The following is a 15,977-nucleotide window of genomic DNA, read 5'->3' as shown; positions in this document are numbered from 1 at the left end:
TTTAGATGCTGTGCTATAAACTACAGGGGGCGGAGTCACATGACTTGTGTAGTCACATGACTTCAGCCCTTCCATTCTGTAACAAGAAGAGAAACGGAGAACGATTCAGATGCTGAAGCTGTGGTGAAGGATTTTTGTGGGACTAGGCCCCGCCTACCACCACCACGCTCCCTCTAACTGCTGCTAAACCTGATTTATTTAACTTCATCCGTTTATCGTTATCCCGGGGAACCGCTCAGCGTACCGTGAGTTGAGGCCACGACACCCAGCCCTGTAATTAACACTGATAACACAAACACTCCAAATATTGACGTGATTCTGTGATTTTGTGTCGTGCTCCATCAGTTTGGGACCTTTTACAAATTAATGGGTGTATTATTTTTTGTTTGCCATCATTTGACCCATGGTGTCTAGTTCTGTGGATAAGTCTGTTGTTTTCTGACCCCTCTGGGTCAACAGCTTCCATTCTTATTTTAGGTTTTTATTTCAGGCACAATTTTCTTCTTAAATAAACTTTAATTACTCATAATTAACTGCAGATACAAACTCACTGAGAATATCATTGAAGAAAAATCACTGGGCAATTAAAAGTTGCACAATCTGAATATTAGTAATATTACCCTGACTGTAATAAAACCTTGTTCATGTGTGCCAACGATGTAACATAAAAGATAATTACCGGCAGATTTACTGAATAAGTTATGAAAAAATAAAATCTATGACTGCGGAGACGGACGTTTTCGTGTGGATCTCTCTTTTATCATTGTTACCATTGTTTCAACATATTTAGTCTGTTGGCGGTAGTCTTATAGTGATGTGGTCGTTAGAGACTCCATGGTCAAGTAGTGGTATTTATAGTCATTAAACCAGTTTGTGACTGGACTGGGACTACTGGCAGCAAACTACTGACAGTGAGGGAGTTTCCAAAATGTCTCGAAACGTTCCTGAGAAACGTTCCTGAGAAACATTCGTGGGAAACGTTCCTGAGAAACGTTCCTGAGAAACGTTCCTGAGAAACGTTCCTGAGAAACATTCCTGAGAAACGTTCCTGAGAAACGTTCGTGGGAAACGTTCCTGAGAAACATTCCTGAGAAACGTTCCTGAGAAACGTTCCTGAGAAACATTCCTGAGAAACGTTCCTGAGAAACGTTCGTGGGAAACGTTCCTGAGAAACGTTCGTGGGAAACGTTCCTGAGAAACATTCCTGAGAAACGTTCCTGAGAAACGTTCGTGGGAAACGTTCCTGAGAAATGTTCCTGAGAAACATTCGTGGGAAACGTTCCTGAGAAATGTTCCTGAGAAACATTCCTGAGAAACGTTCCTGAGAAACGTTCCTGAGAAACGTTAGTGGGAAACGTTCCTGAGAAACATTCCTGAGAAACGTTCCTGAGAAACGTTCGTGGGAAACGTTCCTGAGAAACGTTCCTGAGAAATGTTAGTGGGAAACGTTCCTGAGAAACGTTCGTGGGAAACGTTCCTGAGAAATGTTCCTGAGAAACGTTCGTGGGAAACGTTCCTGAGAAATGTTCCTGAGAAACATTCCTGAGAAACGTTCCTGAGAAACGTTCCTGAGAAACGTTCCTGAGAAACGTTAGTGGGAAACGTTCCTGAGAAACGTTCCTGAGAAACGTTCCTGAGAAACGTTCCTGAGAAACATTCCTGAGAAACGTTCCTGAGAAACATTCGTGGGAAACGTTCCTGAGAAACGTTCCTGAGAAACGTTCCTGAGAAACGTTCCTGAGAAACTTTCCTGAGAAACGTTCCTGAGAAACATTCCTGAGAAACGTTCCTGAGAAACGTTCCTGAGAAACGTTCCTGAGAAACGTTCGTGGGAAACGTTCCTGAGAAACGTTCCTGAGAAACATTCCTGAGAAACGTTCCTGAGAAACGTTCCTGAGAAACGTTCCTGAGAAATGTTTGTGGGAAACGTTCCTGAGAAACGTTCCTGAGAAACTTTCCTGAGAAACGTTCCTGAGAAACATTCCTGAGAAACGTTCCTGAGAAACGTTCCTGAGAAACGTTCCTGAGAAACATTCCTGAGAAACGTTCCTGAGAAACGTTCGTGGGAAACGTTCCTGAGAAACGTTCCTGTGAAACGTTCGTGGGAAACGTTCCTGAGAAACGTTCCTGAGAAACGTTTGTGGGAAACGTTCCTGAGAAACATTCCTGAGAAACGTTCCTGAGAAACGTTTGTGGGAAACGTTCCTGAGAAACGTTCCTGAGAAACGTTCCTGAGAAACGTTCGTGGGAAACGTTCCTGAGAAACGTTCGTGGGAAACGTTCCTGAGAAACGTTCCTGAGAAACATTCCTGAGAAACGTTCCTGAGAAACGTTCCTGAGAAACGTTCGTGGGAAACGTTCCTGAGAAACGTTCCTGAGAAACGTTCCTGAGAAACGTTTGTGGGAAACGTTCCTGAGAAACGTTCCTGAGAAACATTCCTGAGAAACGTTCCTGAGAAACATTCCTGAGAAACGTTCCTGAGAAACGTTCCTGAGAAACGTTCGTGGGAAACGTTCCTGAGAAACGTTCCTGAGAAACGTTCCTGAGAAACGTTCCTGAGAAACGTTCGTGGGAAACGTTCCTGAGAAACGTTCCTGAGAAACGTTCGTGGGAAACATTCCTGAGAAACGTTCCTGAGAAATGTTCCTGAGAAACGTTTGTGGGAAATGTTCCTGAGAAACGTTCCTGAGAAACGTTCGTGGGAAACGTTCCTGAGAAACGTTCCTGAGAAACGTTCGTGGGAAACGTTCCTGAGAAACGTTCCTGAGAAACGTTTGTGGGAAACGTTCCTGAGAAACGTTCCTGAGAAACGTTCGTGGGAAACGTTCCTGAGAAACGTTCCTGAGAAACGTTTGTGGGAAACGTTCCTGAGAAACGTTCCTGAGAAACGTTCGTGGGAAACGTTCCTGAGAAACGTTCGTGGGAAACGTTCCTGAGAAATGTTCCTGAGAAACGTTCCTGAGAAACATTCCTGAGAAACGTTCCTGAGAAACGTTCGTGGGAAATGTTCGTGGGAAACGTTCCTGAGAAACGTTCCTGAGAAACGTTTGTGGGAAACGTTCCTGAGAAACGTTCCTGAGAAACGTTCCTGAGAAACGTTCGAGGGAAACGTTCCTGAGAAACGTTCGTGGGAAACGTTCCTGAGAAATGTTCCTGAGAAACGTTCCTGAGAAACGTTCCTGAGAAACGTTCGTGGCAAATGTTCCTGAGAAACGTTCCTGAGAAACATTCGTGAGGACTGTCTGTATCCTTGTGTGAGTCACGCAGCTTTGCTCTCAGAGCTTTCTCAGGCACTTCGAGTCCTTCTCAGTTTAGTTTTTATTTAGTCGGAAAGTGAGAAAAGTGTGAGACAGTTTTAGGAAGTTAGTCCGCATGCTGGACTGGTTCCAGTATGTTTCCTGCATGTTTAGATCAGCTGATGTAATTCATTTAGAGATGAATCCCTCCTGTAGACATTAAGGAAGGCTGGGAGACATTGCAGCTGTTAGATTAGGTCAAAAAGCAAGCAAGGAGATATGGTTCACTTTGGTTCAACTGAACAGACACTAGGGGGTGCTAAAAGCAAGCCAAAACTGCCAAGTGTGCCTTTAATGCTTTATTTCTTTAAAGTAAAAAAAAACTTTTCACAACTATAATGTTGATAATGATATTTGTTTGCAGGTTCGACTTGTGCAAACGTGTTTTAGAGTGATTTACACGTTCCACATTTAAAACATTTTAAATGTTCATGGAAATTTGTGTCTCTGAGTCTCAGCACAGTGAGTTGTGATCGTACTACGTACGTATGTACTACGTACTACGTAGTAGATAAAAAAGACTTGAATGATTTTAAGTTCAGCTGTGTGTTGCGTGGACGTGTGGCAGGCACAGGGAGCTGTGTGCACGGTATCCCGTTTAAAGCTGTTATGTTGGGTTGCATGAAAGTTTTTAAATGAAGTTTTGTACAGATTTAGCAAACATGAAGGTTTTTCCCATTACAGCTGAACGCCAGATGTCCGTGAATATCTCAGCCCTACCTTTCTTCTCTTTTCCCTCCTCCTCCATCTCTCCTGCACCAAGTAGAGTGAAGATGATGCCCGTCTGAGAGTTGACGCCGACGGCGGTCACCAGCATCCTGCCTGAGCCCTCCATCACATGAGTTCCTAAACATCCAGACACACGTCTGGTTAACAAACCAGTGCAGCACTGGGACAAGCCAGCAGCGATAGACAGACCAGTACCAGTAGCGCTATAATCTCAGCTCGGAGGGAGTTGTGTTTTAACTAAACCGTGAATTTCTGTAGCTTCTCGTTTGTGAGGAATTTTAGGACTTGTGAGATTTGGAGCTAAAATCCTGAGAAGATCTGAATTAGTCACCCAGGAGTGTTAAAAATGCAACGGGACGCGTCTTTCTTCCTCTGGAAACATGCAACAGTAATAATGAATAATAATGAATAATAAAAGAGGAAGCAGGGTGATCAAGGACAAATGTAAGACTCTGATCATTTAGGCTTCTTTAATCCTTGAAAACAGTCAAATGTAAAATCGACCATTTATTATTTTTAATATTTTTATTAAAGAGCAAGTTCACTTCTTATTTCAACACCTTTGCAGTGGTCTCTGGCTAAAATTAAGGTCTTATGAGTCAATCTCTGAGGGGATGTAGCTCTGGCGAGAGCTGGCAGGTCTCGTCTCTGATTGGCTAACAGCAACACGACTCTACCGCTGACTCTGCTCTGCAACGTTGATGCTTTACCTCTAGAAATAACACAAGCCTGGAGGAGTCCTGCTGTGTGGTGGAGTAGCTAATGCTAACAGTTAACCCAAACCTTCTGTCAGGAATCTTGGTGTGACCTTTGACCCAGCTCTCACCCTGGATTCTCATGTCAGTTCTCTTGTTGGCTCTTCCTTCTTCCATCTCAGGAACGTTGCTAAGCTGAGTCCCATTCTGTCCCGCTCTGAACTTGAGACAGTTCTCCACACCTTCATCTCCTCACGCTTAGACTACTGTAACTCTCTTTTCACGTGTCTGAGCAGAACCTCCCTGAACCGTCTACAGGTGGTTCAGAACGCTTTCTTTCTTTCTTTCCTTCTTTCTTTTTCTTTCTTTCTTGTTTCTTTCTATCTTTCTTTCTTTCTAGTTTCTTTCTCATGTCTTTCTTTATCATTTCTTTCTTTCTTTCTTTCTTTCTCTTTCTTTCTTTCTTTCTTTTTTGTTTCTTTCTTTCTTTCTTTCTTTTTTGTTTGTTTCTTTCTAGTTTCTTTCTCATGTCTTTCTTTATCATTTCTTTCTTTCTTTCTTTCTTTCTTTTTTGTTTCTTTCTTTCTTTCTTTCTTTTTTGTTTCTTTCTTTCTTTCTTTCTTTTTTGTTTGTTTCTTTCTTTCTTTCTTTTTGTTTCTTTCTTTCTTTCTTTCTTTTTTGTTTCTTTCTTTCTAGTTTCTTTGTCATGTCTTTCTTTATCGTTTCTTTCTTTCTTTCTCTTTCTTTCTTTTTTCTTTCTTTATTTCTTTCTTTTTCTTTCTTTCTTTCTAGTTTCTCATGTCTTTCTTTATCATTTCTTTCTTTCTTTCTTTCTTTCTCTTTCTTTCTTTCTTTCTTTTTTGTTTCTTTCTTTCTTTCTTTCTTTTTTGTTTCTTTCTTTCTTTCTTTCTTTCTTTTTTGTTTGTTTCTTTCTAGTTTCTTTCTCATGTCTTTCTTTATCATTTCTTTCTTTCTTTCTTTCTTTCTTTTTTGTTTCTTTCTTTCTTTCTTTCTTTCTTTTTTGTTTCTTTCTTTCTTTCTTTCTTTTTTGTTTGTTTCTTTCTTTCTTTCTTTCTTTTTGTTTCTTTCTTTCTTTCTTTCTTTTTTGTTTCTTTCTTTCTAGTTTCTTTGTCATGTCTTTCTTTATCGTTTCTTTCTTTCTTTCTCTTTCTTTCTTTTTTCTTTCTTTATTTCTTTCTTTTTCTTTCTTTCTTTCTAGTTTCTCATGTCTTTCTTTATCATTTCTTTCTTTCTTTCTCTTTCTTTCTCTTTCTTTCTTTCTTTCTTTCTTTTTCTTTCTTTGTTTCTTTCTTTCTTTGTTTCTTTGTTTCTTTCTTTGTTTCTTTGTTTCTTTCTTTCTTTCTTTTTCTTTCTTTTTTGTTTCTTTCTATCTTTCTTTCTTTCTAGTTTCTTTCTCATATCTTTCTTTATCATTTCTTTCTTTCTTTCTTTCTTTCTTTCTTTTTTCTTTCTTTCTTTCTTTCTTTCTTTCTTTTTTGTTTCTTTCTTTCTTTCTTTCTTTTTGTTTCTTTCTTTCTTTCTTTCTTTCTTTCTTGTTTGTTTCTTTCTTTCTTTCTTTCTTTCTTTCTTTTTTTTCTTTCTTTCTAGTTTCTTTCTCATGTCTTTCTTTATCATTTCTTTCTTTCTTTCTCTTTCTTTCTTTCTTTCTTTGTTTTTTGTTTCTTTCTTTCTTTTTTGTTTCTTTCTTTCTTTCTTTCTTTCTTTTTTGTTTCTTTCTTTCTAGTTTCTTTGTCATGTCTTTCTTTATCGTTTCTTTCTTTCTTTCTCTTTCTTTCTTTTCTTTCTTTCTTTCTTTCTTTCTTTCTTTCTTTCTTTCTTTTTCTTTCTTTATTTCTAGTTTCTTTCTCATGTCTTTCTTTATCATTTCTTTCTTTATTTCTCTTTCTTTCTCTTTCTTTCTTTCTTTCTTTCTTTCTTTCTTACTTTTTCTTTCTTTGTTTCTTTCTTTCTTTGTTTCTTTGTTTCTTTCTTTGTTTCTTTGTTTCTTTGTTTCTTTCTTTTTCTTTCTTTTTTGTTTCTTTCTATCTTTCTTTCTTTCTAGTTTCTTTCTCATGTCTTTCTTTATCATTTCTTTCTTTCTTTCTTTCTTTTTCTTTCTTTCTTTCTTTCTTTCTCTTTCTTTCTTTCTTTCTTTCTTTTTCTTTCTTTCTTTTTTGTTTCTTTCTCATGTCTTTCTTTATCATTTCTTTCTTTCTTTCTTTCTCTTTCTTTCTTTCTTTCTTTCTTTCTTTCTTTCTTTCTTTCTTTCTTTCTTTCTTTCTTTCTTTCTTTCTTTCTTTCTACTAGTTGAGACGTTCTCTGCCGTTTCCTGGACGCTAAACCAACAACAGCCTTCCCTGTCGTGAGTCAAGATGGATGAGTCCATGAATGTTAGTGAGAGGGTGACTGTCAGGATTTTCAGTTCAATATAATTCAGTTTATTCATAAAGCGCCAAGTCAGGACCAGAGTCGTCTCAAGGACCTGCACACAGTAAACAACACAGGTCAGGTCATTAAACCAGTCAGTAACAAGTTTCCTATATAAGGAACCCAGCAGGTGGCATCGAGTCACTGACTAGTGTCAGAGTCTTTACAGCAATCCTCATACTAAGCAAGCATGCAGCGACAGTGGAGAGGAAAACTCCCTTTTAACAGGAAGAAACCTCCAGAGGATCCTGGCTCAGTATAAACACACACACACACACACACACACATTGTGATTGCGTAGTAAATATTTTATTAGCGAGAGATAAACTTTATCGTCTATCTCAGTGAATCTATAATTCTAACATCTTATTTTCTAACGCAGGAAATGTGAAGACGACTATTTTCAGCCTGCGTGTGAAACTCAGAGGGAACGATTCTAAAACAAGTGAAACCCGGTTTGCCAGTGAACTTGCTCTTTAAGCTGCTGCTGAAACTCATCACGTAAGTTCAGCCACGCGACTGGGACGGTGACTTTAGGTGGTTTCCTGTTAGCGGGTAACACTCAAATAAAACATCAGACGTCACAGCAGACGCTCTTCTCGCCAGCGTGGCTGCTGCTGACCACATGACCAGATTTACGGTGGTTTATCGCTCCTTCTGTCGCTCTGGAAGAAGGACGGGAAGCTCGCTGAACTCCTCTGCTCCATATCTCTTCACGCTGGGTAACCCAACATCACGTCCTTGGCATCGACACGTGTGTTTAGTTTTGTGCAGACGCGGGTGCCTCCTGGACGCCTCCCTAGGGGGGCGTTTCAGGCATGTCCTGGTGGCACGAGGCCGCCTGGTCGACCCAGGACACGTTGGAGAAAGTACATCTCTGATCTGGCCCAGGAGCTGCTGGAGGAGCTGGTGGAGGTGGCGGGGAGAGGACGGTCTGGAGCTCCCTAGTTGCTGCCCCTCCGACCTGGACCCGGATAGGTGGAAGAAGACAGGACGAGAGACTGGGACGTATTTAGTGGAGGTGAGAAATGTGTCCTAGCATCTGTAAAAACAGTCGAATGTGAAACCTACGGCACATAAACGGGATTAGAAGACATGTTTAAAGGCCCTCTGACTTGTGTCTCCTGGGGACCTGAGGTCCAGAGGGGGATGGGCGTGAGGTGAAGCGGGGGAGAAGATCATCACCCGTTTGTCTCGTCGGGGTGTTTAAACTCTGAACCCGGGTCGAAACAGAACTTTTCTACCGTTCCTGAGTTGCAGTTGGGTGCCAAACAAGATCACTCTGAGGGGCCTTTAGTGGCCCCTGGGACCGCCCTCCACAAGGCCTCTCTTGTGTATGAAGATAAGGAGGACATGAAAGGCGGCAGGAGACCAACATCCCCTCGGAGAAGACTTCAAACCAACCTGAGAGCAGCATGGGGTCCTTGTCTACAGACTTGCGTACGTGGTCAGACTCTCCGGTCAGCGAGCTCTCGTCGATCTTCAGGTCGTTGCCTTGGACCAGGATGCCATCAGCTGGCAGCAGGTCACCTGAACATCCACAGATCAAACATTCATGTGTTCACCACGGCCCACTGCACGCTGAGATCATCAGAAGCAAACACGTGGTGACTTTTACCGTATTTGACCTGCGCCATGTCCCCCACCACCATGTCGGCCACCGGGATCTGGATGACGTTTCCTTTCCGCACCACGGTGAACTTCTGCTCCTGCTCAATCCGACTCTGTAGACCCCGGAACTGCTTTTCTTTGGACCAGTCGTTGAACGCCGTCACCAGGACGACACACACAACGGACAACAAGATGGCGGCACCCTCAATCCAGCCAGCATCAGCTTCCCCTTCGTCCTCCGCTCCCCCGCTCACATCTCCACACACTGCAGGGACAGGACAGGCGTCAGCAGACATGTTTTATTAAACCTCAGTGAGGAACATCACAGAGCAGGTGAACACGCCGTGGCCACGCCTAGTTTTCCCGTGTCTGACCGCAGCGGCCTCACAAACAGATCCCAGCTGGAAACACAAAAGTTCTCGGCTCTCTTTGAGCGACAGGAAGGAAGAAAACACGTGTGCCTTCAGTGATCTGCAGGTCTATGAGGATGAAGAGCAACAGACGTGTCTAAAGAGGACACAGGTGCGGCGCAGACTGCTGACCAGACCACATCTATACGTGATAAACGAATGCAGGTCCGTCTGTCAGAGCGAGGCCGCTTTGAACCAGCACCAGGTGTGAGAACCCAAAAACACACCTGCAGAAATGCTGAGAACATGCTCGGCTGCTCGTTTCACTGCGGGATCGGCCGCGTGACATTCAGAACCACACTTTAGCGCGTTTTCACGGGACACGCCGCCACGCCGCCTGCACGCTGCTGCAACACAAGCCGATGAGCTTCATTAACAACTTGTTGTCTTTATTTTTAACTCCCTGCTTTTCTCACCCTCTCCGCGAGGCTGCTCTTCTCCACCCACAACACCTGGATCCCTCTGACTTCCTCTAGAACACTTCCTGTTTCACCTGGATCCCTCTGACTTCCTCTAGAACACTTCCTGTTTCACCTGGATCCCTCTGACTTCCTCTAGAACACTTCCTGTTTCACCTGGATCCCTCTGACTTCCTCTAGAACACTTCCTGTTTCACCTGGATCCCTCTGACTTCCTCTAGAACACTTCCTGTTTCACCTGGATCCCTCTGACTTCCTCTAGAACACTTCCTTTTTCACCTGGATCCCTCTGACTTCCTCTAGAACACTTCCTGTTTCACCTGGATCCCTCTGACTTCCTCTAGAACACTTCCTGTTTCACCTGGATCCCTCTGACTTCCTCTAGAACACTTCCTGTTTCACCTGGATCCCTCTGACTTCCTCTAGAACACTTCCTTTTTCACCTGGATCCCTCTGACTTCCTCTAGAACACTTCCTTTTTCACCTGGATCCCTCTGACTTCCTCTAGAACACTTCCTGTTTCACCTGGATCCCTCTGACTTCCTCTAGAACACTTCCTTTTTCACCTGGATCCCTCTGACTTCCTCTAGAACACTTCCTTTTTCACCTGGATCCCTCTGACTTCCTCTAGAACACTTCCTTTTTCACCTGGATCCCTCTGACTTCCTCTAGAACACTTCCTGTTTCACCTGGATCCCTCTGACTTCCTCTAGAACACTTCCTTTTTCACCTGGATCCCTCTGACTTTCTCTAGAACACTTCCTTTTTCACCTGGATCCCTCTGACTTCCTCTAGAACACTTCCTGTTTCACCTGGATCCCTCTGACTTCCTCTAGAACACTTCCTGTTTCACCTGGATCCCTCTGACTTCCTCTAGAACACTTCCTTTTTCACCTGGATCCCTCTGACTTCCTCTAGAACACTTCCTTTTTCACCTGGATCCCTCTGACTTCCTCTAGAACACTTCCTTTTTCACCTGGATCCCTCTGACTTCCTCTAGAACACTTCCTTTTTCACCTGGATCCCTCTGACTTCCTCTAGAACACTTCCTGTTTCACCTGGATCCCTCTGACTTCCTCTAGAACACTTCCTGTTTCACCTGGATCCCTCTGACTTCCTCTAGAACACTTCCTGTTTCACCTGGATCCCTCTGACTTCCTCTAGAACACTTCCTGTTTCACCTGGATCCCTCTGACTTCCTCTAGAACACTTCCTGTTTCACCGCCAGCTGAATGCGGACAGTTTGAACGCCTGAACAGAAATCTGCCTCCTCAGAAGGAGACACAAAGAGAACGGAGGGGTGGATTAAGACTTTTGCATGCTTGAACACCATTTCCTGCTTGTTTTGCCTGCAGCGTCGCAGCCCAATCGGATACAGGATGAATAAACAGTAAATAATACAATGATTGTTTTGTTTTAAACTTCCTCCGTTCAGTTCTTATCTGAGTCAAAGGAGTGAACGTCAAAATAAAAGCATGAATGTAAAAGCTCCAGAGTCAGGATGAAGAACTTGTCACCCCTTTAGGACGTTAACGTGAGACATGCTGACTCTTTTGTTCAGTTGCATCAATAATTCACTGTGCTGCTGCGCCAATTTTATGCCCCCTTTCAAAATAAAAGCACCCATGAAGTCATAAGGAGATGCATTATTAATATTTGATGATGATCCCAATTAAGCTGGCTGAACCTGAACGTCTTGGTTGTTGGTCTCTACTCAGGTAATTAACCTTTGACCTTTTCTTTCTGTCGACGCATTTAGGAGCACGCACACGCTTCAGAAGATAACAGGAAGTAACCGAATGAAACATAATAAAAGGTAAAAACTAGAATACTGGCAGTAGTAAAGCCCTGATGTAATAAAAGTTTTATAAAATGAACGTTGTAATCTTTGTACATTTGAGCCAATAAAGACTGAAAACTAAAGAAGAATTTTTATTATTGATTTTTCTTTGTTTGGATTTTAAAGAGACCAATCCACCAATCAGAACGGTCGACAGACCAGTCCACAGCGCTTACAGCTGGCTTTAAAATCCACTAGGATCAACCGGGTTTTGTTGTTTTAATAAGCGCTCTGACCTTCCAGCGCCGGTCCGCTGTGGCAGAGGCGGGTTTGGGTCGTAAACAGCGGACAACATTCATTCCTGCCTTTAATGAAACTCGTTCAGCAGCCGGAGCGTCTGACACGAGGCTCTCCCGCCACATCTGGGAATAACTGAGGACACGATAGATCTGTTTCAGTGGTTTGCACGGCGGCTGCACGCTCGGCCCAGCTGTGTGTCTGACTCCCCTCGCCCGGCCTATCAACCATTTTCTCACAAATGCAAGAGCCACTCTCTGCTGGTCCGGGGTTCTGCTGGGCTCCCGCCACATAGACAAATATCTCCTCCACTCATTCCCTCTGCCTCCCACTAGCCCGGGGTCTTACATTCACTTTCCTTCCCAGGTGGCTGATAGAAGGAGAGACCAAGTGAGATGATGGCAGCAGCCTCCAGGATGATGAGGGTGACGTCCTGCAGGGCCTCCCACACCAGTTCCAGGAAGGTCTTGGGCTTCTTCGGGGGAATGAAGTTGCAGCCAAAAGTCTGGCGTCGACGCTCCAGGTCTGCCGGGTCACAGCTGAGACCTGCAGGATCAAACAGGGAAAGATTTCAGTCCACAAAAGCAAAAGTCATCCCCCATGCACGCGTGGTTTTCCTCCCACAGACCACATCACTATGGAAACGCTAGAGGGTCCCTAGACCTGTCCCTGTACTGGACAGGAGACCGTCTCCTGTCCCTTGGTCATTCTGGCTGGACTGTGGGAGGGCCACGCTTACGAACTCTAGCTGTTGTTGCTTGATGACCCAGACCCCTCCTCCCTCTCCCTGATGAGGTGTTTGCCTCCACTGGGCGGGGTGGTTGCATGCATTAGATGCAGAAGGATGTGACCTAGACTGAAACTGTTGGAGATTGGGTTCAGAGATGCGTGTGTGCACTAGAGAGGAGAAACCCGAGTCCTCCTCCTCTGTTTCATCTCGGTGTGTTCTCTGCTACACATGGCTTCTTCTACTCCTCTCTCCACCCATCCATCGTCTCTGTCCACAATGTGGACTTTGTCATCTTCAAGAGTGTCCTTGGTCTTCGGGTGCAGGTGGACTGCAGAGCGTTGACCTGAAGAGGTGCTCTTCTGTGTTGTGTAGATGTTTACCGTACTTTCCTCTGTGGATTAATCTGGACCGTCCTCGCCGCACCGGACCGCACGGGTGTCCGGTCTTTAGGATGGACCAGTTTCTGTCTGAGGGTGTTGTTGAGTTTAAAGTTCACCTAGATGTTGTCGCTAGGAATTTTTAATCATTTTTGATTAAATGCTGGTTTAGTTTGTTTAATTTAAAATAGAAAAATAGCAGAAGATGCATTTTCTCTGTTCTTGGTTCAGTTGTTTTTGGGGGCCGGGTTGAAAGGTCTGGCGGACCAGATGTGGCCCACAGGCCACCATTTAAGGTTCACTGGTGTAGAGAGTGGTGAGAATCATGTTTAGCATCAGCAGGGTGGATGGGGTGAGGGTTAATGTGTGTGCAGTCTGATTTCTAGCAGCAAGACAGAAGTAAAGGCAAAAACACACACGAGGGATTTATGGTCGTAGCTTTATTTGTGTTTGAATCTCATAAAAATGTTGACATGGTCTTGTAGGCACGGCTCTGACCTTACTGTAGAGCTACAGCACGACAATACTTACATCTGAAGGCCCAACCGGTTGGGGGCCGGGTGGAAAGGTCCGGCTGGCCGGATTTGGCCCGCGGGCCGCCAGCTGCGGACCACTGCCCCATGAGGATGAAGCTGTTAACTTAAAGCCGAGATTTTAAGGATTTCCGTATCTTCTGGTAGCGACTCACTGGACCAGAACACACACCACCACTTCCCTCCCGTGTCTCTGAAAACAGTTTGTCTCCATTCTCCAACAAGTTTTCATCAAACGTTCCAACAGCTTCAGGAGAACAGCGTGTGGAAGCCGTTCCAGGGACGCCACAGACCCAGCGGGGCTGCGCTTCAGTCAACAGGATGGACGACGCCACCAAGGCCTGGAAGGTTGGACTTGACGAGGAAGCATTGGCACGCCCACTCCAACGCCGTCTCCTTCGTCACGAACATCTGTGAAGCGATGCAGATGAGCGACGGGTGCCTACAGGGTTCATTTTTATCAAACCACCTCAAGTCCTTTCGTCTTTGTGAGAGGACACCGAGGACGGGTAGGACGTTGTCCACACGTCTGCAGAAGTAACAGAAGTCTTTAAAAGTTCATGTCTCGAACCTCCGAGCCTCACTAGTTTCTATGGTGACCAGTTTGTGAGGTCCAGGGCTTCCTGTGTCTAACAGCTTTCTGCCTAGCAACAGGTGATGTCATTGCCCCAGTATGGTGGAGCTTTTCTTTCAATGTAAGTTTTTATTCTGATTGGCTGCCAGCGGTGGGGGTTGGCTGGAATGCTCCTGCTGCAGGGACTCGATGCTGCCGGCGGTGCAGAGGCTCAACAGGCCACGGCGAGCAGACACTGAACAGGTGACCTTCTGCTGAGTAATCACAGGGAGCTGTTTCCTCCTTTCATTAGCCTCCACCCCTCCTTCTCCTCCTGGCCTCCTCCTCCTTTCCCACGGCTCTCCTCATCTCTTCTTCCCCTCTCTCTCAATCTCCCCTTGATGTGTCCTTGACAATGCGGCAAGCTGTTGGAGCTATCCCTCCTCACCCTCGGCTTCCTCCCCTCTGATCACATTCAGCCTCTCACTTCTTCCTCCACCAGCCTCCTGCTCGTCCTTGTCAGCGCAGAGGAAATGGTCGGTCCCCTGCTCGCGTTACAGATGATGTTCAGCACCCACCGTTCATCATTCTCCACCGTCTGACCAGCCCGGTAACCGGAAATAAACCTGTGTGTGTGTGTGTGTGTGTGTGTGTGTGTGTGTGTGTGTGTGTGTGTGTGTGTGTGTGTGTGATCATATCTCTCCTGTCTTAGCTTCCCTACATTGGCTACCTGTTAAATTCAGAATAGATTTTAAGATCCTCCTTCTCACATACAAAGCTCTTAATAATCAAGCTCCATCATACATCAGTGATCTGATTGTTCCATACGTTCCTAACCGAGCACTTCGCTCTCAGACTACAGGTCTACTGGTGGTTCCCAGAATATCTAAACTTAGGATGGGAGGCAGATCTTTTAGTTATCAGGCTCCTCTCCTGTGGAACCAGCTCCCAGCTTTAGTCCGTGAGGCAGACACCTTGTCTACATTTAAGAATAGGCTTAAAACATTTTTATTTGATAGGGTCTATGGTTAAAATCTGATGTTAGCCTAAATCTGGACCAGTGGGGGAGTAGAGGGAGGTGGAGTCAAGGTCGGATTAACCATACGGGCAACTGGGCAATTGCCCAGGGGTCTACGAACCCTAAAGGGCCCAGGGCAGCAAGGGCACGAGCAAAATCCTGTATCTGTAATCTCCCGCTTTATATTAAACTAGGGTGACCGTACGTCTTCTTTTCCCCGGACATGTCCACTTCACCCTCTTTCTGGGCGCCCGGGGGGTTCTTGTATTGATAAAAAATGTCTGTTTTTCATCCAGGAGCAGGGATAAAATTAAGGGGGAGCTGGATATCCTACACATCCAGGGAGGGCCAAAAAAAACGTTTTCTACCTTTATTACATCATTTATGGACTCTCGGCGTACCGGGGGTTCTTTGAGCAGAGAGCAGCAGAGCGATGATCGTTGGTGCGCAGCGCTCCAGGCTGCTGCGTCCAGCACACGGTCCATTCTCAAACCAAAAAACTATAATGAACACACGATGGTTCATGTCCGCACATGTTCTCTACTTTCTGTCTTATCTGTGCCTGAAGCGCTCTGCTACTGCGGAGCTCATCACCTGTGCTGCGGTGATGTCACCTCACTGACGCAGCATCGAAACGCGCTCTCCGCGTTGCGGTCAGGAGATCTTTGATCTGCTCAGAAGTAACTGATGAGGTGAAAAAGTAAGAATCCAGCAGCAGTTTTTCTGGAGAGTTTAGAGGAGATGCAGGAAGATGAGAGACAGACAGGACAGGAAATAGTTCAATAAAAACAGGAAAACAAAGTCATATGTAGGTAGATTTATCTCCACTACCCGTTTTTACCTGTATAAAACAATAAGTTATACACATGTCATATTTATACATCTGATACAATTCAGATCACCTTCAAAACTCAGTCACACACCCAGGGCTGTTTCAAGGCATTTTGGGGGCCAAGGCAAACAGAACCCCCCCACCCCCCCCAATAACTGGGCCCCCCAGAAGCCTCTGTGTAATTGTTACCCTCTCCAGCAGTATTAGTTATAGAGTGTTTATAAAAGCCCCTCAGACATCACTGACATGTTCTAATATTATCAGATAAA

General features: G+C 44.7%; 1 protein-coding gene across 6 annotated transcripts in view; it reads right to left on the bottom strand.

The window, feature by feature from the left end:
* atp2b3b (ATPase plasma membrane Ca2+ transporting 3b) overlaps positions 1–15,977 on the bottom strand; it is a 53,891-nt gene that overhangs the window by 26,905 nt on the left and 11,009 nt on the right. For all 6 annotated transcript variants that reach the window (XM_070544909.1, XM_070544910.1, XM_070544911.1 and 3 more), the window contains exons 2-5: positions 12,014–12,211; positions 8,767–9,024; positions 8,553–8,678; positions 4,018–4,143 (exon numbers count right to left, since the gene is read on the bottom strand). In XM_070544909.1, coding sequence (XP_070401010.1) covers positions 4,018–4,143; positions 8,553–8,678; positions 8,767–9,024; positions 12,014–12,211 — 708 coding nt within the window. The remainder of the gene's footprint in view (positions 1–4,017; positions 4,144–8,552; positions 8,679–8,766; positions 9,025–12,013; positions 12,212–15,977) is intronic.

Source organism: Nothobranchius furzeri, chromosome 15, assembly GCF_043380555.1.
Source record: "Nothobranchius furzeri strain GRZ-AD chromosome 15, NfurGRZ-RIMD1, whole genome shotgun sequence".
Classification (NCBI taxonomy): Eukaryota; Metazoa; Chordata; class Actinopteri; order Cyprinodontiformes; family Nothobranchiidae; genus Nothobranchius; species Nothobranchius furzeri.
This window is presented reverse-complemented; position numbering and strand designations above follow the sequence as displayed.